Source organism: Stegostoma tigrinum, chromosome 30, assembly GCF_030684315.1.
Source record: "Stegostoma tigrinum isolate sSteTig4 chromosome 30, sSteTig4.hap1, whole genome shotgun sequence".
Classification (NCBI taxonomy): Eukaryota; Metazoa; Chordata; class Chondrichthyes; order Orectolobiformes; family Stegostomatidae; genus Stegostoma; species Stegostoma tigrinum.
In genome coordinates, this window is record NC_081383.1 from 23603661 (window position 1) to 23630989 (window position 27329).

Sequence of the window (27329 nt, forward strand, 5' to 3'; positions counted from 1 at the left end):
CAAAGGTGGTGGCAGATGTACAGTCAAAAAATGGTTTCAAAACATTAATGGATGGGCACTTGAGAAAAATCAATGTAAATGGTTATGAAGGTACAGTGATGTGACAGAGTGAATTTCTCTACAGATAGCTGACATGGATACAATAGGTTCGACAGCCATATCTTCTGCTGCAAGGACACAATGGGCTAATTTCTAAGGGTTGAATATGATGTCGGCGGCAGATTACGTACATGGGGATTGGAACACAACAGGAAGCCTTCATAGCCATCCCAATTGTCTGGTTTGTCACAAAAAGAGGGTTTCCAGGAAAAATCATGGACCACAATTTAAAAACTGACAGGACAAAGATTAGCATTCATGCCAATAGAGTTGAAGTTTGAATATCTGAACCAGTGGGTTCATATGACTCAAAAGCATTGTGTCTATGAGTTTTGCCACTAACTAAAAATGGCTACAGTTTTCATAACTTACTAAAAGACCTTTGTGCACTTTCAACCTTCAGTTGAATTAGAATGTAATATACATCTTTGTATGTCTTTTTAGAAGTAAACATTTGTGTGATAATGAGGCAGGAAGGAACACTGAACTATGTGTTCACTACTAGCTCATGTTTACACTCCTTGAGGTTTGGTTGCATTCCTAAAACATCACTTGCAGCCAGTTTAGCATATATGCTACTCAACATCCTGTAGCCAGTGAGTGCCGGGCACCACTGATTTTTTTAAATATTCCTTTATGGAATGTGGACATAGCTGGCCAGGAGAGCATTTACTGCCCATCCTCAATTGACCATAGGGCAGTTCAGAGTCAATGGCATTGTTCTGGAGGTCACATGTAGGCTAGCCTAGGCAGCGGTGAGGGAATGTCCTTCCATAAAATGACATAAGTGAACCAGATGTGACCACCAGCGATGATTTCATAATCATTGTTACACACTTAAGCCCTGATTTTTTTTGAATTAAATTTGAAAATGTCCATTTTACCAATGGCAATGACAACTGCAATAAGTCTCAAATGTAACTTTGACTACAATGCCACAGAAAATTTCAACCTAATGCTTCCTTCATATGCAGGTCTTGAACATCTAGATTTAAATCCCTATTCACACTTGCTAACAAATAAGTTCAGTGATTTATAATTCTCTGCTAAAGTTGGAAAAGCTCATAATTCCACAAAACCCAATCTGTAAAACACATGAAATGCATTTCTGCAGACAAAATTTACCAGCATAGGGTAGCTCTTGAATTTTGATCATTAGCAACTGCACTGTACCATATGGCTACAACTGGCAAGCGGGTAGAGGGATTGACCAATCAGTTCAGACAAATCTTGTTCAGTCCACCCTTCTCACTGTAGATACTAATAGGTCTGAAGGTGACTGAATCAGGGAAAGAAATTGAATCAGAGGCTGGATCAGATGGGGCTTCTCTCTTTCCCAAGAAATCAACTATAAAGAGCGGAAGAGTTAGACATTTAACAACGGAAGCAAAGCAGCTGAGGAGCAGCATGCTATGTGGTGACACGCTGGGAGAGATTGTGGGAGGCCACAGCACAGAACAATGAATCACTGAATCACTGAAGCACCAGAAACACAACAACATCTTCAAAAGGGATGGAGGGGGAGTATGTTTGCAGCATATCACTCACAGAGCCTACTTCAAAACCATTTCCACAGTTAACCAGTGAGATTTACATTGACAACTCAGGTCAGTGTGTATTCTGGCACCAGTTCACAGTTTCACAGGATTCACCCAAGCCGAATGTGGTGCAGAGCCAGAGGCCAAGGGGTATGTGGATCAAATATCAGAACCTGCAGACCAATTCACACACTGCAAACCTGGTTTGTGGAGATGGGAAGGGACGAGGATCAGGGTTGTCAGAATATACACAGCAAACATCCTTTCAGAGACAGTGGACGTTAGACCATAAAAAGGATCTGAGTGATGCGGGCAATGGCGAAATTTGTAGCAGACCTGAGTGAGAAGTCCAGTGACTTCCATCTCAATGTTGGCGGCGATTCACAGCACCTTTCATCTTTCAAGGCGGGTTTCGCACTGTGCACCAGCTAAGCGCCAATTAAAGGCATTCTAGCTCGTTAAGCACTAAATAAAAACCAAAAGAGCTGCAGATGCTGCAAGTCAGGAACAAAAACAGAAGATGCTGGAAAAGCTCAGCACGTCTAGCAGCATCTGTGAAGAGAAATCGGAGTTAATGTTTCAGGTCCGGTGATCCTTCCTCAGAACTCGGATTTCTCTGCTTTCACTTCACAGGTGCTGCCAGCCCTGCTGAGCTTTTCCAGCAATTTCTATTTTGTTTTGTTTCTAGCTTAAGCATCTTATTAATGTCACAACTCAACTCATTAATATTCAGCTTTCCAAGTATGCTAAACAAGTCAGATGTAAGGAATTTGCAAGGTAGAAGTCCAAGCAGATATCTGGCAGCTTTGGCTTACCTCTGGCTGTGAGGAACCTCAACACCAACTGGCAAGTCAGGACTTCGGAATGTCAATGCTCATCTGGGCGCAGAGGAACCTTTTAAATATGGCACGGGTACCAGAGAGGGAGGTCTTTTCAGGATACCCAGTGTGTGGTGATTTGTTCTTGGCATGGTGTGTGGCACAATAGGACTAGAATCTGATGTGAGGGATATCACAGGGAGCAGGACAGATGATTAATGAGGAGAGTTTGACAAAGTCATCACAAGAAGTTCCATAAACCTTGTGAAGGGAAACTCTCCAAAACAAAAATGAAAAGTTAAAAAAATAGCAACTTGCACTTAGCCAGTGTTTTCAAAAGATGACAGTGTTATTTAGAAGCTTGATGATTTAAAATTTAACTTGATCAAGAGCAAAGTATCATTTTTGGGACAAATAATGGGGTAGTGAAAAACTAACATTTTAAAGAGTTTAACTGTTTTTATAACATAATTTAGTTGGTTGGTGGTGTTGCAGGTCCCTCCGGGCTGTTGATGGATTAGAAATAAATAAATGCTGATAGATCAGTTTCTTTTGCTTAGCAAATAACAAGCAGTGAAATGTTGCTTTTGCGATCAAGGGGACTGTTGATGCTGAACTTTATGTTGCTTTATCTGTCTGGGCACTTCATTTTACAGTACGGATTTTTGTGGACCTTAGACTAATACAGATAAATGATGTCTTTGAGGGAAAGAGTATTTTCAGTGTAAAAAAAATTACCTTCGCACTTTTTTTGCTTTCAAAGCACAAATTCAGTTTCAGAATTATTTAATGCTATACTCAACTTAACTTCAAGTTACCGCATTTGAAACAATCACTAGTTTCATTACAACAAAGGTTGCTATACATTTCCTTATAACAATATATTGACAATACATTCTTACTATGCCAGAAATGACTCTAAATAAACAATCCATTTGACAATACAAAATAAGGCATTAAAGCAAACAAATCAATCTTCAAATCAAAACCTAAAAGTAAATAGTAATACAACTCTAAAAGCAAATGCAGTAGGATAAGATTACAAATGGATGATTTGCTGCTGCTCCCTTGTGACCCATACATGCATTGCAAGTCAGTTACTTAAAATCCAGTTGTTGAAAAAAGTAACATAGCAAGTACGAGCAAAATTGCTCCATAGTTGCATCGTTACTCACATATAATGCTATAATTACAAGGCTTCAGGTGGGAGTACAAGCCAATTTAATCAACTGATTTCTCCAAAATCACAATCCCAGAAAGCATGCAAGAGGCAAAAGATGCCAAAACAGCAGAGCAAGAACATGACCCTGCACTAATTCAGGGATGAGTCAGGTTTCAGGTCATAAAAGATGGTTTTTCCATTCTTTTCACCTTGAAAATACTCACGATCGAGGGGTTTTCTTTGTTTTAAACAGGCAAACGAGACCAGTCCAAAAATACAAATGGCTTTGCTCAGGTCTGCAAAAGCAATATGCAGTTCTGTTGTAATTGCATAGATTCCAGGCCAACTGGTAACGTACCTTTAAGACAGGATTTTATGACATGACATTTCAACATAGGGAAATCTGCCTCAACTTCAGTGGTGTCTGAACCTACAGCACAGATCCAACAATGCTAAATTGCCCATAGTGTCCAGGATGTGCAGGTAAGGTAGGTTAGCCATGGGAAATGCAAGATTACGATGTGGGTGTAATGTTCTTTGTAGGATTGGTATGGACTCAAGGGGCCAAATGGCCTGCTCCCACACTGTAGTGATGCTATGATTCATATGTTAGATTTTAATGCAAGATCATCCTTGCGTAATGACATGGATGAATGTTATTAACATTGACAATAGTGGTATCCTGTGTGGCTGTTAACCGCGTTCTGGTAAGAAATGGGTATGAATAGGTCATTTACAGCAAGCAAGGAGGAGAATTTTCCAATTTCACTTAATTCCTGCTCTGCCAAAGCAGTCCTTGACACAGCTTATTCATGTGCTTCCATGTCGAGCATTATTGTTTCCAAACTTAAAAAAACTGAAGTGAGAATTTCAATTTTTTTTCTATGCCTTGCTGGTTTCAGTCTTAAAGCATCAATCTCAGATCAGATGACTTTGTTTACTTCACAGCACTTCCCTAAAGTTTAGCTCAACCTTCTGTCAGGTAATCATTAAATTGTCTTTCTTTTTCAAAACCATTTCAGTCTGTGTAATAAAATCAGGTAATGGAAGTCAAAAATAAATCATCACAATCGTGACTTATGAGATTTCTAAATTCCTTGAAGTGCAGGGTCAGATTAAAAGAAGTCAGCATGGTTTTAGTAAGGGGAGGTCGTGCCTGACAAACCTGTTGGAATTCTTTGAAGAAGTAATAAGTATGTTAGACCAGGGAAACCCAGTAAATGTTATCTATCTAGACTTCCAAAAGGCCTTTGATACAGTGCCTCACAGGAGGCTGCTGAGCCAGGTGAGGGCCCATGGTGTTTGAGGTGAGCTACTGGCTTGGATTGAGGATTGGCTGTCTGACAGAAGGCAGAGAGTTGGGATAAAAGGCTCTTTCTCGGAATGGCAACCGGTGACGAGTGGTGTTCCGTAGGGTTCAGTGTTGGGGCCATAGCTGTTCACCTTATGTATTAACGAACTGGATGAAGGGACTGGGGGCATTCTGGCGAAGTTTGCCGATGATACAAAGATAGGTGGACAGGCAGGTAGTACTGAGGAGGTGGGGAAGCTGCAGAAAGATTTAGACAGTTTAGGAGAGTGGTCCAGGAAATGGCTGATGAAATTCAATGTGAGGTTTTGCACTTTTCGGGGGAAAAATATACAGGCATGGACTATTTTCTAAACGGTGAGAAAATTCACAAATCAGAAGTGCAAAGGGATCTGGGAGTGTTGGTCCAGGATTCTCTAAAGGTTAACTTGCAGGTAGAGTCCGTAATTAAGAAAGCGAACGTAATGTTGTCGTTTATCTCAAGAGGGTTGGAATATAAAAGCAGCGATGTGCTTCTGAGGCTTTATAAGGCTCTAGTTATGGCCCATTTGGAATACTGTGTCCAATTTTAGGCCCCACACCTCAGGAAGAGCATACTAGCCCTGGAGCGTGTCCAGCAGAGATTCACATGGATGGTCCCTAGAATGGTAGGCTTAAGCATATGATGAACAGCTAAGGATCCTGGGATTGTACTTAGAGTTTAGAAGGTTGAGGGGAGATCTAATAGAAACTTACAAGCTTATGTATGGCTTAGAAAGGGTGGATGCTAGGAAGTGGTTTCTGTTAGGCAGGGAGACTAGGACCCGTGGGCACAGCCTTAAAATTAGAGGGGGTAAATTTAAAACTGAAATGAGACGACATTTCTTCAGCCAGAGAGCGGTGGGCTTGTGAAATTCATTGCCGCAGAGTGCAGTGGAGGCCAGGACGTCGGATGCCTTCAAGGCAGAGATCGACAAATTCTTGATCTCAAAAGGAATCAAGGGCTACGTGGAGAGTGCAGGGAAGTGGTGTTGACATGCCCATCAGCCATGATTTAAATGGCAGAGTGGACTTGATGGGCCGAATAGCCTTACTTCCACTCCTATGTCTTCTGGTCTTATAGTATAGAGTTTTACAAATGGTATTACCATTGAGTGTGAAGGGGAGACAGTTGGACTTGTTTTTATAACATAACGACCTCCCACCTGATGTGGGCAGTTGATACATGACAAGAGCAACACAGCCATAACATAGCAAGCAAACAACAGATGCAACTGGGAGTTTAAAGGCAACAACCTTTCAAAGCTCAAAAGATGTGAATTAGAATTTGTTGAATACATATTGTTATTTACATTATCTGTAACAATGTGTGCCAGGTATTTTTGAATCACAGCAATTAGCCATTAAAACTGCAAGTGATACAAGGTGGCATAACATTTTACAGGACCAAGTGTGAGTTTAAGTTTAAAAATTAAATTAATACTTTCAAGTGTGCTAATGCTGCTTACTTGCCAAACAATTGCACAGGAGTAGAAAATATTTACTACTGTAGCAGTCAAACACAACTGTTAAATCTGGTGCTTAAAAGCAGGCACTGGACCTAGCAGTGCAGTAGTGAACAGATTTACATTAATGGAGACCTACATCAATTATAGATATTTAGTGCTGGCTAAACAAAAATATTTCATGATCAAAACAACTTGCATCTATACTTCTTTTAGAAAAAAAACTAGTGACCAAATAACCCCAAAAGTGTTGGAGGAAATTAAAACTTGACATTGGGCCTACTAAAAATAATTCGGCAGGTGACTGAAAGCTCAGCAGGAAAGGGAGGTTTTAAAAAGCATCTTTTATTAAAAGTTCAGAAGAAGAGTGCTAAAGAGGGAAGTCCAGAGCCTAGGACACATGAACAAGGAGGCATGGCCAACTGTGAAGGAATAGAAATTGGAGATACACAAGAGATACAGATGTCGAGGCTTGTGGGACAGAAAATGGTTAACAGTTGGGAGGGGTTGAAGCTGTGGATTTTAGAACAATTCATTTTCATTTAAAAAACCCTTTCAGAATCAAGTTGTTGCTGGACCTGGACTTGGAGTAAGGCAACAAGCACCAAGGTAGGGTGGAAGGAGGGTCTCGGCCCAAAACATCAGCTCTCCTGCCCTTCTGATGCTGCTTGGCCTGCTGTGGTCATCCAGCTCTACAACCTGTTATCAGATTCTCCAGCATCTACAGTTCCTACTACCTCTCAAGCACCAAGGTAACTTGAATAGAATTTGCTGCGAGAACAACATTTTGGATGAACTGAAGTTGAAGTGTGCATGGTGGAAACAAGGGTAGCAACAGCTGTGAACAAGCCATTTTTAGTGGTAATAAAAGCCTTCAATCTGACTCTTAAAAAGATGAACGACATGATGATTGAACTGAACAATTTTTATTAAATCACAATACTGAACATACAAAAAGTACAGTGGATTCAAATTACAAAAGTTCAAATATTTATGGAGAAAAAAGTCAGTAATGCTCAGGTTCTCAATCTGCAAGCAAAAACAAAAAAAAATTACTAGAGGCAAAAGAAAATAAAAATTTTCACAACACATTTGAAGCAGGCCAAACACTACCAAACTGCATCAGAAGATCTGTGGCATGGTGGTACTGTCCCCACCTCAAGACCTGCAAGTTCAGTTTAAACTCCCACCTGCTCCAGAGATGTTTAATAACATCAGAAAAATAGATTATGTTTAAAAAGAAAAAATTCTGGTCCAAATGCCATAGGATAAATCACTGGAATTGAAATATTAATTGTTTCTCTCTGAATCTGCTCTGTAGCACCAGTATAAATTGAAAGAGCTCAATTCATGGACTCCTCAGTCTTCTATGGAAACCGTCTATATCTAAAATATTTTCAGACACTTCAATACAGTGCTATGCATACAAAGGAATCTTTTTAATCGCAAACTTAAACTGAGACTTGGTCTAATGTGCAGTTGGCTGAAAAAGCAGGAGTGTTTTCCTCAGTCTTGGTTACCAAGCAAATCAATAAGACGATCTGGCTCTTACTGTACTGTAATGTAAGCAGTGTGCTGTGTGCAATTTGGTTGCATGTCACACACTGCAACACAGTAATACATTTTATTTGCACATGTCCCAAGGATCGTAAAGGAGTTCTGTTTAATTTTTTTTTAAAAAGTCATTCAAGTCTGATCAATTACAAAACTCTTAGGGGACTTGACAGGGTAGATGTGAAGAATTCATTTCACATTGTGGGAGAGTTTTGGACTGGAGGACATAATCAAAAGTACATTTGAGACAGATGAGGAATGAGAGCAGTGAATCAGAGAAATGTTTTACTGTAGAGTGCTAACCATGCTGGATCATTAAGTATACTGGAGGCAGAGATGGATAGATTTCTAAACCAGTAAGGAAAATCAAGGCTTATGGGGAAGAAGAGGCAGAAAAGTGAAGTTGGGGTTATCAGATCAGCCATGATCTCCATGAACAGCAGGAGACCCAATGGGCTGAATGGCCTACATCTCAGTCAATTCTTCTGTCAAGCTTAGATAGACTTGCAACCATAAACAGAAAAGAATTTCTCTTTCCCTTCAATAAAGTGGAAGCGAACAGACTCCCAGTTAACCACTTCATTCAATCGGATATTTAAAGGAAATTGAAAAGAGCATTCAAGCTCACAAAACCAAAAATTTCATTTAATCTGGTCTATTGAAGGAATAATGCAATTCCACAGTGCGCTGGTTGCAAAGGCGTTTGAAGGACAAGAATGTTTAATAGAACAGAAAAGATCGATGTAAAACTGGAGAAGTGGAAAAACAGAAAAGGAGAAAAGTACTCATTTAGTACAGGAGGCTGAAACATTGTAGGAGTTTTTTGGTGTTCAGTACACAGTACAATGCTGTCTGTTCACCTGTAAAGAAAACAGTGCTTTGATTTTTATATAACTAGTAGCATGGATCACAGGGAATAAACAATCCCACACGAATATTTTGGTTCCCACATGAATATTTTGGTGTGCCACTACAGCAAAGGAGGATATCAAAGCCAGAGGCTACAATAAAGTTATCAGGATCAAATGAGGTTTTGAAAACAATAGTTTGACCCAAGATACAAAGGTTAGCAGGATTACTGTGTAGAGCAAAGAAGACAAAAACATTTTAGCTGGTGCATCAAAGACCAGGGAGATATTATTACAAAACAAAAGATGAGAAGTAACTGATTTCATATTGTCACTCCAAGAGGGTGGAAAATCAGCAGGGGAAAAAATATTAGACACAAGTAGTGCACAACACCATTAAGTATTTTAAAAAGATGCAAACATTTGAAAAAAAAAATCAGCACTGTGGTAGGAGAGAATAGGGAAAATAAAAATCAGGTTTAGCATTGGACTTTTACTAGAACTAACCATCAGACAATTTACTGAATTCAGTGAAGGGGTAATGTTTTAAAAGTAAAATGATGAAACCTCAAATAACTGATAATAGAAAAACTTCATGGCAACAGCAGTATAAAAATAGTAGGCTCTCTAGTCTGAAATGAACACTATTTAAGAAATGTGAAACGTGAATGCTAATCTTGTCTTTCATATATAAAGGATGACCAGGACCCTCAGCGTGTAAATATTCTGAGTCTGAGCAATTTAAAAGCCATTTTTAAATTTTTTTTCCATTAAGAGGAGGATAACATCATTGTATTCTATTGAACAGATTCTTCCAGACAGACACACAAACAGTATCTTTCTGCAGATCAGATTTCAGATTACTTGCCATGCTAAAAATTTATACTGCCATTACATCAACCCCATCTCTAATATAGATCGTACATAGCTGAGGTCAAAGTATTGATCCTTGCCATATACTGCGGATTGCAAGTTATCAATCTGCAAATATTCTATTTTCTGAACATTAATCCAAGCAAATAAAAAAGGACCAATTTTGAATAGCTATCCATGTTCTTTGATGTTAAAAAAAAATGCGCGACAGGTCTAATATCCCCTTTTCTAACCTCAATTTAAGGATTTTCCCAACTATTTCCCATTCATAAATCCATGTTAATGCTGCTTAAAGTCATGCCAAGCATTAAGTACTATTAAGGAAAAAAGGTAACAGACTCTAGCATATGCCCTCTTATTGCACCCCATTGTCCCTCTTCCTTAAATGGTGGTTCTATTTGTTACTTTCAAGAATTCAAAAAACTCTAGAATTGAAGGAATTCAGGATGCCAAAAGCCGTTTACCTGATCTTAAGATAACACGTAGATTTGTTGACACCCAGACAGTTTATCTATACATGGCTCACTTGAAGTCAGCTTTAACAAAAACCTTTAACTTTGCTTCAAAGTTTAGATATAAAATTAAACTGCCAACTAAACACAAGTGACATGGCTGTTGGCACTGAAAAGCATTGGGACATAATTATCTTACTCAAATCCGATATATTTGGAGTTACAGAGGACAGGATTACTACAATAAACAACATACAAAGCTGTGAGGTCTTTAACCCAAAAAAAATCGCTTGCAGTAGACACGGTAGAAAGCTGTTTAAAACCACAAGGGGACCTGATGACAGACTCCAGCTTGCATGCATTAAAGTTGTAAAGAAATAATCACCTAGCTCTTTGTTCTGTCTGGAATCAAACAAATCCAATAAATCAAGTAGGAACTCTAAACATGAGAGAAGATTACTTTTGACTTTGAGGCAATACATTATATACTTTTGGCAATTTATTGATGCCTAGAGGCTAAAATCTTACCTTAAGAATTGATATTCTCGTTAGAACCAATGCAAGGTACATCATTTTCATTCTGCTACAAAATGTGGAAATCAAGTTTTAAATTTAGAATACATAAGAAATTTAAATTCAGGAGTGATGGTAGCTTTCCACCCCAATCCCCAAAGAGACCAGTCACCTGTCACAATGAAATCCAAATCATCCCAGATTAACTTCAACTTCTTATACTACTATCTAGAGCAAAGGTAGAAAAATATGGCTCTTTATTCTCAGCCATTATAATGGAACAGCTCCTACCAAAACCCAAGGCACAGTACAATGGAGGTCTCTTAAAGCTTCTAGTCTTGGGTCAGTTATGGAAAACTTTAGATTTCAAGACAAAACTAAACAAATACATGGCTCACTTTCCACATTAAGCAGAGGTTCACCTGCACATCTGCCAATGTGGTATACTGCATCCACTGTACTGGTGTGGCTTCCTCTACATTGCGGAAACCAAGCGGAGGCTTGGGGACCACTTTGCAGAACACCTGCGCTCGGTTCGCAATAAACAACTGCATTTCCCAGTCGCAAACCATTTCCATTCCCCCTCCCATTCTCTAGATGACATGTCCATCATGGGCCTCCTGCACTGCCACAATGATGCCACCCAAAGGTTGCAGGAACAGCAACTCATATCCCGCTTGGGAACCCTGCAGCCCAATGGTATCAATGTGGACTTCACCAGCTTCAAAATATCCCCTTCCCCCACTGCATCCCAAAACCAGCCCAGCTCTTCCCCTCAACCCACTGCATCCCCAAACCAGTCCAACCTGTCTCTGCCCCCCTAACCTGTTCTTCCTCTCACCCATCCCTTCCTCCCAACCCAAGCTGCACCTCCATCTCCTACCTACTAACCTCATCCCACCTCCTTGACCTGTCCATCTTCCCTGAACTGACCTATCCCCTCCCCACCTATACTCTCTTCTCTCCATCTTCGGTCCACCTCCCCCTCTCTCCCTATTTATTCCAGAACCCTCACCCCATCCCCCTCTCAGATGAAGGGTCTAGGCCCGAAACGTCAGCTTTTGTGCTCCCGAGATGCTGCTGGGCCTGCTGTGTTCATCCAGCCTCATTTCATTATCATGGCTCACTTGAAGTCAGCTTTAACAAAAATCTGCTCAAAAGCCTGTTTGATGTTTCAGGAAGGCAATAGTGAAAAACTGCAAGTCAAAAACTTTCTGGAGAGAAAAACAGCTAACATTTCAGGTCTGTATATTTCCATTGGGTCCAACTGAAGGTTCCAAACTGGATTCATTGCATGCTCTTCATTGCAGGCACAGCTCAGGCTACTGAATATCTAAATTAACCATTTAAAATGAAGTACAGTATAAAAACAATGACAAATTTTAAAAAGGAACATTGTAAAAGATCAAGTAAACTGAAAAAAAAAATTCACCAGTGCTCACAAGGGGATAGTTAGAAAATTCAGAGAGGAAATGTCACAGGATTTTTCCTCAATTTTTCCAACCAGACAGTGAAAAAATTATAAATCACCATTTAAAGTGCAAGGTCTTTGCTTTTAAAATGCAACAAAATGACAGGGAAATGAATTCCGCTACAAGACCAGTAATGGTACAACACTGTTGTAATTTTTTATGTTTCAAAATGGCACCAGAGTGGCAATATCATACAACGGTTCACTGTATTTCTTACAAGTATACATGACAGTGAATAAATAAATCAAGGTGACAGGCAGAAGTAGCATGTATCAGGTCTGGAAGGTAATAAGAAAATATGGAAGTGGCTGAAGCAGCCATTACTTAAGTTAGACTAAATCACTGAATTGCCATAATATGCAATGCTGTGTGCATTTTTTAAACAAAGAAACATCATTTCAGTATTTAATGCGTAACCATTCGCACAACTATTATTTAAACAAATGACAGAATAGCAAAGCATTTGTACACCACTTCTGGTCATGAGGGCTGGCCTCTCCCCACTGTTAGATCACAAGAATGGGGAGTTGTATGATAATTGACAGTTTAGGTCACAGGCTATTTCTGAACAGCAGTTATGAATAATCTGTTGATGAAGGCAGTTTTTGAAGATTTAGGATTGTAGAACAGATCAGCAGGATATTGACTACAAGTGTCAAAATAGACTAAGATCTGGGAAATGCACAGAAGTCTCAAAAAGTTCAAGATTATTCTCTTTGTGACATTTCATGCATGGAATAATTTTTAGTTTTTCCAGGTCATGCAAAATAACCCTGTTTTTATTACCAATAAAAAACTAAGTCTAATTTCTCATTGTAAAAAAAGTGAATCTAGGTCTTACCTCATGATGAGGAATCTCTTTCAGTCTCAATAAACCAGGGTCTCCAGTCTCTTCTACCTCCAGGTCAGTCTCTGTATCATTACATTCCTTGTGCTCCTCGCTGATGTCTTCAGAGTCAGTGTAGTATTTGCTGGGCTAAATGGAGTTGCAAGTGTCAAATGTCAATTCAAAAATAAAATGTATTAATGGCAAAAAAACTGCAGTCTTAAATTAAGGTGAACAAAATGGCATAATTAATTGGTATTCAAATCTTCATTAAGTCAATGAAACAGGTCTTTTAACTTTACATTCTTTAGAAAATAACTTTATAACCAAAAATAAAACCAAAGTGGATATGCCTCAGAAACCTATTTTGTTGGTTTCCAAACTGTACCCAAAACCAAATTTTGATAAGGCTTCCTGCCTGCAGTTGGCAGCTGAGCTTTTCTATCCAATGCACAGAACTTATTGCAGTTAAAAGGGAGAGTTCAGTTAAAACAGAGTCTGCAAGATTCCAGATTATCTTAAAATATATCTGGATTTTTATTTCTAATAGTAAGTTTTAGTCTTGGTTTGAAATCAGGCAGAAGGGTGATTGAAGAAAGGAAAGTTAAAAAAAATGACTAAATACTTTTTTAGGTGAGGGTTAACAATGTTTTTCATTTAAAAGCAAGGTCACTGTTGTGGAAGGGCTTCAGGACCCTGTTGTAGTTTTGCAAAGATGTTACTGAATTATTCCTCACTAGGCATAAATAGCAGTGTGGGTGGCATTAGAGTAAGGAAATGCAATTATTAGAAATACACGCAAAGAGGAATGTGGAATAGACTGATTAGCATTACGCAGTAGGGTTCATGGAATAATCTTTCAATAACACAAGACCAAGACTAATATCTGCAATGCTCACTCTGCTACGTTATGTTGTTTGTGTAGCTTGGTCAATGTCAATAAACTAACTAATAATCCAGAGATCCAGACTAAGGTGCTCAAATCTCTCAGTGGCAGTTGGTGAAACATAAATCAATAAATATTTAGTTATTAAAATCTAGCCTATTGACAACCACCTGATTGCCATAAAAAGCCAATCTGGTCCATTACTGTCTTTCAGGGAAGGAAGTTTGTCACACTTAGACCGGCCGACATGGGATTCCACATTCACAGCAATGTGGTTTACTCTTAACTGACCTCTGGTTACTCCAGCTACTTCAAATCAATTCCATGGCAGTTTGAGAAAGGCAAAAAAAAGCCAGTGACACCCAAATCCCAAGAGAATAACAAACAAAAAAGATTTTAATGCGTAATTCAGAGTTATGAAGTAACTCCAGCCTTCTTGAACAGTTTTGCATGTAAACTCTTGCTGCGAGCATAAAACTAGGCAAAAAAAAGCTTGACTTGCAAACTGTGCATTTCGACTTGTCAGAGAGGAATCAAGTCGGCCACTGAAGTCAATAGTTTGACAGATTGATGTCCCAGTGATGGATTCTTGTATGCAGAAAGGCCAAGTTCTGATACTGAAAATGTGTGTTGATCATAAAAAAAAACATACTGGATTAAGTCACTGGAATAGCTGAAATAGTTAAAAACCAGGAAATAATGGAGCTAAAATTGATCAGAACTGAAAAGGGGCTAGAGGCTGATATGCTTTTACATGATGCAATCTGCCTTGGAGATTCTCAAAAATGACCTTCATAGTAGGTTTCCACCTTGGTCCAAATTAAAATTGTTTAAGTCAACAGCAACGAGAACACAAGTATGACAAATTAGCTGTGTCCCTCTGGGAAGAAGTGCTAAATTGCCTTTGCTTTTTTAAGGTGGGACGAGAGACTCCAGCAAATGCTTCTTTATGGCATTGCTATGGAGGCCGAGAACTCCAATTACCAACATGCCCTAGGAGTCCTAGTACACGTGCAGTGTGTCAGGCTTTTAGGTACAGAGATCAGGCAAGGATTGAGCACTCAAAATTAGGGCACTTGCATTGGAGGAGACTAGCATGAAAAGCATGCCAACAGAACTCCGTTAGAAAAATATGGAGATTGTAAACAAAGCCTTGAGTGCTGATTGTTCACTGCAAGTCACAGTAACCTTAGCAAAAAAGCCCACTTATATTATTTACTTGGTGCAGTTGAGAAAGACTGGAGCAAAATTAAACTTTATGGAGGCAGCAGCTGAGCTATTTGGTTAGAAAAAAAAACTTGTGCCAGTGAATTACTTACAAAATGCCCATTCTCAGGAATCCTGGTGATGTGATATCAGAGGGTGACTGTATGAGGAGAGTGAATAGTCAGATGCATACAATCTCCAAATGGCATTTTTGACTTGCTCAGTTTCCACGGAATCATACTTCAAAACAAAATAAAAAGCCACACTCGGGAGAAACCAAACAAGCAAGTGATAAGCAGGAAAATCGATGTTTTGGGTTGGGGCCCTTAATGTCAACATTTCTGCTCCTCTGATGTTACCTGGCCCGCTGTGTTCCTCCAGCTCCACACTATTAATGATAAACATCCTCCTGATTGCCACACACAGTATGTTAATAAAAATCCCACAATATTTATTGTGGCAATTCTAAATCAACACCTCATAAGTGGGATCCTCCACTGAATCATCTTCCGGTAGGTCACAGGCCAAAGATTCAACCCAGCAGAGTTCTTCATCAGCTAGATCATCTTGTTTCCTTTTGCTTCCTTTGCCATATGGTTTATTAGGTGATGATCCGAGTTCTGAAAATATGAAATCAGAGTACAGAGCTGCATTTACAATCTAAAACTAATGGAATTTCAGACAAACACTCTACAGCTGACAGTCATCTCACAGGCAAGTCAAGGGAAGCAAAAGTGCAAATACTGCATAACTGAGTTATGAGGAATACAATTTAGAAAGTCACTTCTCCCCCCCACCCCCATCCCAAACAAGGCTCCCGAGTTCATAACCTACACAATGCAATCAGGTTTTCTTTTTTAAACCTTCAAAAATTGAGGTTTTTTTTTTTTTTTTACACAGATTACAAAACATTTTTGTAATGATATGAAATCACCCCAAAAGCAGAGTTTCAACATTCACTTGTGCTATGGGGAACAACATATAGCACTAAAAATGACAGTCAAGTTGATGCCTTCAGAAGGAAACCACTCATTTTGCTAGGTGCAGCAACGAAAGCACATAAATGGTGTATGGAAAGAAGGTAAAAAAAATGTATGTAAAACAGTACACGCTAAAGCTTTAAAAAAAAACTATATTCAATGTAAAAAGCATCTTACAGTCAAGCAGGTATCCATATTACTGAACCTATATTCTCAGCTGAAGCGAAAAAACCTAACATGCAGGCCATTTCAAATATAATGAAAGAAATAATCTATTTCTCCATTTTTATACATTCCAGAAGAATGGAACTCTACTCCATAAATAGTCAGCAATTTTAAAAAAATACACTTTTAAAAAGGTAGCAATGAGTAGAGTTCTGTAACCTGCAAATTGAGGTAATCTTAAAAAGGTTGTAACGAATTCTCTCAGAGCCCAGAGACAGTCCTGTTGCAGCTATGATCCAAGAAAATTTAACTAGCACTACCTCCAGCAATATCTTTGAATCAAATGCAACAGGACTATTTAAGAAAGATCACAGGCCATCAATTCAACCCGAAGTCAGCTGAATCATCCAGCTACAGTTTTTCCATCTCTTTTTACGTTTCTGTGGACTAGTTCAGGCAAGGTATCCTTCCCATCTCCAAGCTCTATTTTCAAGCTCCCCTACCCCTCGCCAGTCCTGATGAAGTGTGTAAACCCGAAACACTGACTTCCCAGCCCTGATGCTGCTGTTGTGTTCCTCTAGCTCTACACTGTATTGCCCAACTCCAACATCTGCAGTTCTAGCTATCTCTATTTGTGTGTTGATGAACTGTAATTGCAGGTGTGAGGAAGTCAATTCCAAAGCCGTTCTACATATAATAGCTTTTAATAAAGCTAACTTGCTGAAAAGAACCATATCTGTTGAGTTTATGATCCCAGTTCTTACAGTAGGGTCCTTTCTAATCAAATTGTTGCAGGGGACAGGTAGAATGAAGTGAATAAAGATAGGAGCTATTTTGACTCCATAGTTAGAAGTCACTTGATTTCCCCCCACCCACACCAAGAATCACAGAAATCATGTCACAACATTAACAATTCTAAGTTGCCAACACAGTGGCAAAATGGTCTCTTGATGACAAGTTCCTATTGGCATCTCAGGAAACTTTAGCATGATTGAAAAGTAGGAAGGAAGAGCCAGTAACACAGCTCTGTTGCTGCCGATCTGTAGGATGCTCACTTACTTTTCATTCCAACTTGAAATGAGCCAAAACAAGTATTGTAAAAAGATGTAATTTACATAAAACTGGAATTGTGAATTACTGGTACAGTTTTTTAAAAAAGGGGAACGAGTGCCTACTGCTCAGAAGCCCTTCCTTGCAAAGATCCTGGAAAACTATATGCTGTCAAACTTGTAAATGAGGACATATTACAATTGAGGGGGAAATGGATGCTCAAGGGGACATTCAGAACCGAAAATGAAAGGAGGACATTAGTGGATTATAGTTGTCAGGCAAGCAACGACTTCAAGTGAAATGTAAGGCATGTCATCAGAAAAATATCAATGGGCTGGCCGGGTGAGCAGACAATTTCCAAATTCAACACGAGACAGAAAGGAGGCATTTGGCAAGGTCAAAAGACAAAAGGAATACGTAATTATTGGGAGAATACCAAGATTCTAGGAAAGGAGTGACCTTGAGCAAATATCTAGATAGAAAAAAAAACAGGTCAACAAAAGGTTGTTAAGGCAGCATATGGAATCCCTTCCTTTATCACTGGAGGTATACAATACAAGAAGGAGGTTATGCTGGAACTGTGTAAATTGTTTGTTCAGCCATAACTTCAGTATTGTACTTAGTTTATGGTCACCTCACTCCAGAAAAGGATGTAATTGGACCAAAGAGATGGAGGGGATTGGTGCCCGATCTGGACAAATACACACAGTCATGAGAAAAAAAGTTGGATAGGCTGGGATTGTGGTCCTCTAAAGAGAAGAAGCCAAAGGGAAAACATACATAATTTGTTAAAGGCCTGAAAATAGAGTGGATGGGAAATATCTATTTATCTTTAGTAATGAGGTCAGTGACTAGCAGACACAGATTTGAGAGTGTGATTAGTGGAAAGATTAGAGGGCGATAAGAAACATTTCTTACAAGGGTATACACCTCGCTTCATGCTAGGAATACAGAAGCAGAAACATTCAAATCCTTTCTGGGAAAAGGAAAAAAAAACAAACAGTTTCTGGAAAAAACACACGAGTCTCATAACCTGTAGAGCAACTGATCAAATGGTGGAAAATAGAATTCGGCTATCTGGCACATCTTTCAGCCAGTAAAAATTTCTGAAATATATCACTTAAAATCATCTGGCTATTAAATACAGACCAGCCGTAATCAAAAGGGACTAACAGAAGCATTTACTATTTATTCAATATTATTATTGAATACAGCACATGGTTTTGTTTTTGGTAAGCTAATGCAAGCTCTCTGAACGAGAGCATGCCACTGAGGACCAGCTGGGGCTGTGATTTGTTAACATGTTTCCCCAATTGTGGGAATTGAAGAATGCAGCATAACTCTCCATTTAGCCTTCTATACACAAGATTTGCAAACATCAAAAGCAAACAAGTATATAATCCTAACTACATATTCAATACAAGCAAAGAAGATAGTCTAATCCTTTATGCATAGAAAGTAGCAAATTTCTTTCATAAAAAAGTCACTTCACATAACAATGCCTACCATCTAATATTTCACCCTGACCTAAACTGCTGGGCACAGGGAAGCCAAGCATCTGTTGCAGTCTGTAGGGTGTCATAGAAAACACAAATCGAGCTAATCTGCTTAGGCGCTTCCTCCCTGTAACCCAGCGCCTTCCGATGAGCATATTCCTGTCAGCAGCTTTTACTTCTTCCACTGGCACCGTGGAACTGGCCCATGTCGACAACCTCCGAATCATGTTGAACTAGAAAAAGAAACAGAAGCTCTTACACAAAAATAAACCTCAAGTTGTTTAGATGTCAGTAAGTTGTAAAATGCTACTGCAGAATCAGGTGTAGGAAACTGCAGCTTAGCCATTAAACATGCAGAAGTGTTTTCCTTTATATTAATACTTCATTTGTCCACTGTGTGGACCATCCAATTATCAGTGACCAATTTGGTGACCAAGCCATTTTACACCTTCGGCCTGCTGTGCCATTTAGTGAGATTATGGTTGATCTCAAGCACAACCCAGGTTACTTTTATCCCATATTCTTCAATATCTTTGATCTGAAGATTGTAGAAGTTCTCATTTTCTAGTGTCAAATGCAGAAGAATTCAAATTATGTCTCCTTTTTCAGGCAAGCATTCCCTAATGTCACTTGATGAGTCTTGGTCTAATTTAAAGACTATACAGCCTCCAGTTCTAGATTCCTAATCCTACTGACATTGAAATTCTTGAAGGCAGTTAGGAAAGCAGAGAATTTAATATTGTTTGTTTAATTTCTCTACATAATTTCAGCCTTGAAGTCTAAGAATCATTCTGGTAAATGCAAGTTCTGCTTAATTCAAGGGTAATATAAAGTTTGCCGAAGGTAGGATTCTACCTGCTAACAATGGGAACTGCTCACAACAGAAGACAGAACCTAGCGGTGGTAGTAGCAATAAATAGTGCTGGACATTAAGCCTGCAGATGTAGTATGTAGCTGAATAGTGCTGCATATACTCCAAGGGAGGAAATAAATATACCAAGAAGCAATAATCAGACTGGAGGGCCTTGGTTGGTGAACATGGCTGTTGCCTTTATTTGGAGAAATTAAGGGCAATGAATTAAATTAAAGCCTTTAACATTTAATAGACTAAGTTTTGAATTTGTGGCACTGAAGTCAGTCTATTAGTTAAAATAACCACACTATAAAATGGATGTTAGTACAAACAAGGCATTTGTTTCGTGGGCCATTAGAACAAAAGTAATCTTGTCACTTTTTAAAGTCAATTAATAGCCTACAAAAGGCATGGTAGGACATCTCATTCCTGTAGCAGGTACAAACTACACATTAACATGACTGTGATAACCCTGCAGTGCAGTCACATCCAAGCAGAATGAATGACCACAAGGCAGTCAAGCAGGACTAGGCCAAAAAAAGTGCTGGGGCCCCTACAGTGACCTCTTCCTCAACCTCAGAGGACAATGATTGCACCACTTGGAAACATGGCCAGAACTGAGATAAATGGCGCTAGAACTGGTTCGGCTGTACAGAGGACAATTGGGAAAGTAACAGCCAAGGGATTTTGAAGCTCCGCAGCCACAAACCAGAATCCAAAATGGTATAATAAAATGTGAGGCTAGATGAACACAGCAGGCCCAGCAGCATCTAAGGAGCACAAAAGCTGATGTTTCAGGCCTAGACCCTTCAGAGAGGGGGATGGGGTGAGGATTCTGGAATAAATAGGGAGAGAGGGGGAGGCGGACCGAAGATGGAGAGAAAACAAGATAGGTGGAGAGGAGTATAGGTGGGGAGGGGATAGGTCAGTCCAGGGAAGATGGACAGGTCAAGGAGGTGGGATGAGGTTAGTAGGTAGGAGATGGAGGTGCAGCTTGGGGTGGGAGGAAGGGATGGGCGAGGGGAAGAACAGGTTAGGGAGGCAGAGACAGGTTGGACTGGCTTGGGGATGCAGTGGGGGAAGGGGACGAACTGGGCTGGTTTTGGGATGCGGGGGGGGAAAGAAGGGGAGATTTTGAAGCTGGTGAAGTCCACATTGTTACCATTGGGCTGCAGGGTTCCCAAGTGGAACATGAGTTGCTGTTCCTGCGATCGTCGGGTGGCATCATTGTGGCACTGCAGGATACCCATGATGGACATGTCATCTAAAGAATGGGAGGGGGAGTGGAAATGGTTTGCGACTGGGAGGTGCAGTTGTTTATTGCGAACCGAGCGGAGGTGTTCTGCAAAGCGGTCCCCAAGCCTCCGCTTGATTTCCCCAATGTAGAGGAAAACATACCAGGTACAATGGATGCAGTATACCACATTGGCAGATGTGCAGGTGAACCTCTGCTTAATATGGAAAGTCATCTTGGGGCCTGGGATAGGGGTGAGGGGGGAGGTGTGGGGGCAAGTGTAGCACTTCCTGCGGTTGCAGGGGAAGGTGCCGGGTGTGGTGGGATTGGAGCGCAGTGTGGGGCGAACAAAGGAGTCATGGAGAGAGTGGTCTCTCTCCGGAAAGCAGAGAAGGGTGGGGATGGAAAAATATCTTGGGTGGTGGGGTCGGATTGCAGATGGCGGAAGTGTCGGAGGAATGGTATGTTGTCTCCTGGTGCCAAAAATCAAGGAGATCATCAAGCGAATGCAGAGAACACCAACAGGACCAGCCAGTAATCAGTATTCATGATTCAAACAGTACAGGCAGAAAGCTGAACAAGATCCTACAGCCAAATTTTAAGGAGCAGGAAACAAGCTAGCAAGAAGGAGCTCGAAAAGGGTACACATTTCCTAGATCGCCCTGGTACAATGTGCCACTGAGCATAGAAATAGAGTGATAGAGCAGATGACTGGATAAATGGTGCATGAAGGAGCCATTTACATTCTAGACAGTTCTAATGTGTTGAGAACTATATAGAATAGGCATAGTTAAAGTTAAAATTAAATTCAGGTCAAGGCACAGTGGCTTTCAATATCCCAGCAAACAAGTTTGCTCACTACAGGCTATGAACCAAACCTGAAACCTTTGGGTGTGTCTAGATTAGGTACTCTTGATCATTGTAAAAATCTCAGCCAGCCTTAAAATAAGTCATCATTCAAGCAACTGAGTTTCTTTTTCCCCACTCCAATACACACAGTTGTTTTTTACTGCCAGTGGAGATCTAGGTTTGTCACCATTCCTACTCCAAAACTGGCAGAAGCTGACTGTGACACGATATTCATTGTATCATTTAAAACATGCATACATCGTAACAATGGGAATTGAGCAAACCACAGAAGTGGTCCAAAGTACCACCTGCATCCCACGAACAAATTAAGAATGAACTTGCAGAAGAGTAATAAAGTTTCTAGCTAATGGCCTTAGTTACATTACAATTCTCAGTTAGAGGCTGAGAAATGTGGGAACATCATAAAGCATAGTAAAGAAATGGTATTAATTTGCAATCTTCATTCAAATCATTGAAAGTTGTTTGAAATGCAACTGACTAGTATTTGTAAGTGTGGCAATAAACACACACACATCCATCATATAGATTTACGTCAAAGTTTGATGGGCGAATAAAATAACATGAAGGAGGATGACAACATTAGAAATGGAAGCCCACAGACAAAATACAGTAGATACTGGAGACTGAAATAAAACTGAAGTGCTGAAGAAACTGCTGCCAGAACCAGAGATAATGTTCAGTTCAAAAAGAATCATATTTGATTCAAATGTTAACATTGCTAGTCTTTCCACAGATGCTACCAAGCTTCAAGTTTCTCCAAATATTGCCTTCACTTATCGTGAGAGAAATCACATGACACCAGGTTGCAGTCCAACAGATTTATTTGGAATCTCAAGCTTTCAGAGTGCTGCTCCTTTGCCAGATGAAGTCACTTTGTGGTACAGGGGTCATGTCCCTATCCCTGGATAAAGGGGCCTGGGCTCAAGTCGAGTTTGTGACACACGTAGACAGGGTGATTAAGGCAGCATTTTGCATGTATGCCTTCATTATTCAGTGCTTTGAGTACTGGAGTTGGATCACCACATTAAGATTGTCTCAGACACTAGTGAAGCCTCTTCTGGAAAACTGTACACAGTTCTGGTCACCCTGTTGTAGGAAGGATATTAAGGTGGAGAGGGGTCAAAAGAGATTTACAAGGATGTTGCTGGGAATGGACTGTTTGAGTTAGAAGGAGAGGCTGGGACCTTTTCCACTGGAGCACAGGATGTTAAAGAAGTTTATAACATCATAAAGGATATAGTTAAGGTGAATGGCAAATATTTTTTCCACAGCATGGCAGCATATTTTTAAACCTAAGAGGAGAAAGATTAAAAAAGGTGGTTCACATCTGGAAGTTCATTCCACAGGACGTGGACATCCGTATGAAGTACATGAATAAGAAACATTTGGAGGGATATGGACCAGGACCAGGCAGGTGGGACTAGTTTAGTTTGGGATTATGGACATCATAGACTGTTTGGACCAAAAAAAAAGGGTCTATTTCCATGCTGTATGACTATGACCCCCTGAGGTATATAATAACAGCTGACCAGGCTGATTAAGAACAATAGAAAACAAAATTTTAGGCCCGAAACATCAGCCTTCTGGCTCCTCTGATGCTGCTTGGCCTGCCCTGCTGTGTTCATCCAGCTCTACACCTTGTTATCTCAAAAATAATGTATACAGGGTGTCACATCAGGAGTTTGCATAACTCAAAATACTGACCAGTAAAGAAACTGTTAGGCTGCATTAAGTAAGGATTACTCCAATTTCAGAAGGAATTAATAGATTTCATGCAGCTAAATCAAATAGATTTAAAGTAATGTATGCAGTACAAAAAGGAAAACCTTGACAGATATTGGAAAGAGATGCATCAGTACCATAGGCCTCAGTTTAATGATTATCGTCACGTGCTCCCTTCTCAGGTCTCTCAGTTGGCATGTTTCTAGCAGAAGTTCATCCTTATCCTAACCCACCATAAGAGGGAAAGACTGGTACTCAAAATGTCACAAAACATCAATCGAGGCAAAGTAAGTATTTTCCACGTGTCCGTGTAGGATTACGAACCACGGGAAAACATGATAGTTTAAACCGAGAAAATGGGAACTGCAGATGCTGGAGAATCTGAGATAACAAGGTGTAGAGCTGGATGAACACAGCAGGCCAAGCAGCATCAGTGGGGCAGGAAGGCTGATGTTTCGGCCCTGGACCCCAGAGTTTAAACCGAAATTATCCCAATAGCATCATTTGTCTTCAGTCACGATAATGCATTCTCTATTTCCAAGAGACAGCCCTGGAGTCGGAGACTTTTTAAATACCTCCAGCTACTTCAACGCCTTCACCAATTTATAGTCACGACGGTGTCAGTAATACAAAAGAAATTACAATTCGTTACATTTATCGCCCCTTGTTCTGATTTAGAATGAATGAAGTAAATGCTCGCGAAAATTGTGGGACTCCTGGTAGCGTTAAAGCGATTCGAGTCACACAAAAACCATAAAGGAAGCAGCACGCCACATTGTAACACGGTGGAACTGGGATGCAAACGAGGGCGCTTTAATTCTAGCCAAATGAAAAAAAATCCAGGGCGCGAGTTAATTGCCGAGGCGAGAGGTTCCCCAGTCTGGGAGAGGTAATCCCTGAACTTCCAGTTTGCAGTATTAGAACCATAGCGGAACAGTAGCTGGTGCAGAGGAAGTATCCACATACCAGGTATTTTAGAGGCCCGAGTCGAGACATCCTGCGAAAGAAGGTGAACAAGGGAACTTCTGTAGTCGCCAAACATTTTCCCTAAATACAAATAATCCAAATCAACAAAAAAAATTGCAAGCAGATAATATTGGTCAACCTCATCAAAACACACACATCCAAACCTGAACATCTTTATGTTCCTCACTACCACTAACTACATCTTCCGGCAAAGCCATAACGAATGAACAAAAGCACAGCAACCTTCCCTATGAAGTACTAACGGCAATAGACTGGCCGCAGCGGGTTGAACCTAACAAGGTAACACGTGAACCATTAGAACCACTCACCTACTCTTAAAGGGCTAGCTCAAGGCAGATTGCTCTCATTGCTGTGATAAGCAGGTTCTGAGAGCCTCTGCGTCTTTTTCCCCATCAGTTCCAGCTCCGTTGGTAGTTCTCACACTTTTATATAGGCTCATGGGATGCAGTGTGCCTGGTTAGGCCAGCACTTATTGCCCCGTCTCTAGTTGTTGAGAGGGAACCATATTGTTGTCGGCTGGAGACTTCACATATGGGCTACTCTGGGTAATGCTGCAGATTCCATTCTTTTAAGGATATTGGGGATCCCGATTGACATTGATTATCTGGTTGTCATTAAGATAGCTGTGTTTTTAATCAAGATTTTTAATGAAGTCAAATTTCACCATCTGCCATAAATGGATTCAAGTCCACGTACCTGAAACATTAGCCTGGGGTTCTGGGTTACTAGTCCAGAGACATTACCACACCACCAATGTCACTGAGTCAGTAGGTGATTTGCTCATCTCCAGAAACTGCAACACAGGCAATAGACAGGTTGATACTCCATTATCACTGGCACTGAGGGAGTACTGTGCTGTCTTACAGGGACAGAATTTTATTCTGTGGTCTCCAGTGTGGCCTTGGAGTGGTGTTGGAGGCAGGAGAAGGAGTCAGCAGGGGCGTGGTTAGACTCACGATTAAAGAAATAAGCTCAGAGGCAGTGGCAGTGGATTTATTGATGCTCAGGTGGAGGGGAATAAAGGTGAGCCCTTTACTGAGGACTGACCCCACTACGAAGGCTATATTTCCCTCCCCACCCTTATCTGCTTTCTGGAGGGGCCACTCTCTCCATGACTCCCTCATCCACTCCACACTCCCCACCAGCCCCATCACCCCCGGCACCTTTCCCTGCAATCGCAGGAGGTGCTAAACCTGCCCCTACACCACCCCCCTCACCCCCATCCGAGGAAACCTTCCACATTAAACAGATGTTCACCTGCATATCCGGTAATGTGGTCTATTGTATCCACTGTTCCCGATGTGGCTTCCTCTACATTGGTGAGACCAAGCAGAGGCTCAGAGATCACTTTGTGAAGCACCTTTGCTTGGATCGCGACAAACGACAACATCTCCCAGTCACAAACCACTTCAATTCCCCCTCCTGCTCCCTGGATGACATGTCCATCCTGGGCCTCCTCCAGTGACACAACAATGCTACCCAAAAATTGGAAGAACAGCATCTCATATTCTGCCTTGGAACCCTACAACCCAATGGTCTCAATGTGAACTATACAAGCTTCAAAATCTCCCCACCTCCAAAATCATCCCAAGACCAGTCACCCCCTCTTGTCCCTACCTCCTTGGCCTATCTGTTTTCCCTCCCACCTATCTGCTCCTCCCACCTCACTGACCAACCCCCACCCCCACATCCTACCTACACTCACTTTTACTAGCTTCATCCCCACCTCCTTGACCTGTCCGCATTCTCTCCACCTATCTGCTCCACTATCCACCTTCTATCACCGCCTCCCCCTCTCTCTATTTATTTCAGAGCCCCCTTCCCCTCCCCCATTTCTGAAGAAGGGTCCAGACCAAAATGTCAGCTTCCCTGCTCCTCTGATGCTGCCCGGCCTGCTGTGTTTATCCAGCTCTACACTTTGTTATCATGGCTAAGAAGCAGGGAATACATGAAGCAAGGGTGGAATACAAGGAAAGTCGAAAGAAACTTAAGCAAGGAGTCAGGAAGGCTAAAAGGGGCCATGAAAAGTCATTGGCCAACAGGATTAAGCAAATCATAAGGCTTTGTATAAAAAAGAGTAAGAGAGTAGCCAGACAGAGGGTTGGCCCATTCAAGAACAGGGAAGGAATTTATGTGTGGAACCAGAGGAAATGGGTGAGGTTTTAGATGAGTACTTTGTGTCAGGACTTGGTTGGTGATGAGTCCGGGGAAGGATATGGAGATGGTTTGGGTTATGTTGAGATCAAAAGGGAGGAGGTATTGGGGGTCTTAAAAAAAATTAAAGTAGACAAGTCCCCAGGCCCTGATTGAAAAATATACCCCAGAACACTGAGGGAAGCAAGGGAGGAAATTGTTGGGGTCTTGAGGGAAAGGGAGGAAATTGTTGGGGTCTTGAGGGAAATCTTCGTATTCTCACTGACTACAGGGGAGGTCCCAGAGGATTGGAGAATGGCCAATGTTGTTCCTTTGTTTAAGAAAGGTGGTAAGGGTACTCCAGCTAATTACAGGCCAGTGAGCCTGATGTCAGTGGTAGGGATACTATTGGAGAGGATTCGTCAAAACTGAATTTACTCCCACTTGGAAATAAGTGGATACACTAGCAAGAGGCAACATGGTTTTGTGAAGGGCAGGTCGTGTCTCACTAACTTGGTTGAGTTTTTTGAGAAAGTGACAAAGATGATCAATGAGGGTAGGGCAGTGGATGTTGTCTACATGGACTTCAGTAAAGCCTTTGACAAGGTCCCTAATGGCAGGCCGATACAGAAGGTAAAGTCACATGGGGTCAGAGGTGAGCTTGCAACTAAATACACGGATAAAAGTTCTGGCTCGGGCATAGAAGACAGCAGGTAGCAGTGGAAGGGTGTGTCTCTGAATGGAGTGCTGTGACTAGAGTCGTTCCTCAGGGATCAGCGTTGGGACCTTTTGTAATATA

At 40.8% G+C, this 27329-nt stretch overlaps 1 protein-coding gene across 1 annotated transcript; it reads right to left on the reverse strand.

The window, feature by feature from the left end:
- Positions 1-7372: 7372 nt before the first annotated feature.
- org (oogenesis-related gene) lies at positions 7373-24631 on the reverse strand. The gene is made up of 7 exons (XM_059638589.1): positions 24541-24631; positions 24377-24457; positions 18742-18964; positions 15518-15660; positions 12964-13098; positions 10666-10720; positions 7373-7439 (listed from the first exon to the last, which is right to left on the reverse strand). Exons 1-6 carry the CDS (start codon positions 24592-24594, stop codon positions 10667-10669), a joined length of 690 nt encoding a protein of 229 aa, XP_059494572.1. The 5' UTR covers positions 24595-24631; the 3' UTR covers positions 7373-7439; position 10666.
- Between the last annotated feature and the right edge of the window lie 2698 nt (positions 24632-27329).

Excerpts from the sequence above, each read along its gene's own strand:
- org (XM_059638589.1), bottom strand. The coding sequence starts at position 24,594 with ATGGCTTTGCCGGAAGATGTAGTTAGTGGTAGTGAGGAACATAAAGAT. Across the intron at positions 18,965-24,376 it reads TCGGGCCTCTAAAATACCTG|TTCAACATGATTCGGAGGTT; the intron begins GTATGTGGATAC and ends TTCTTTTTCTAG. Across the intron at positions 13,099-15,517 it reads TGGAGGATCCCACTTATGAG|CCCAGCAAATACTACACTGA; the intron begins GTGTTGATTTAG and ends AACTCCATTTAG.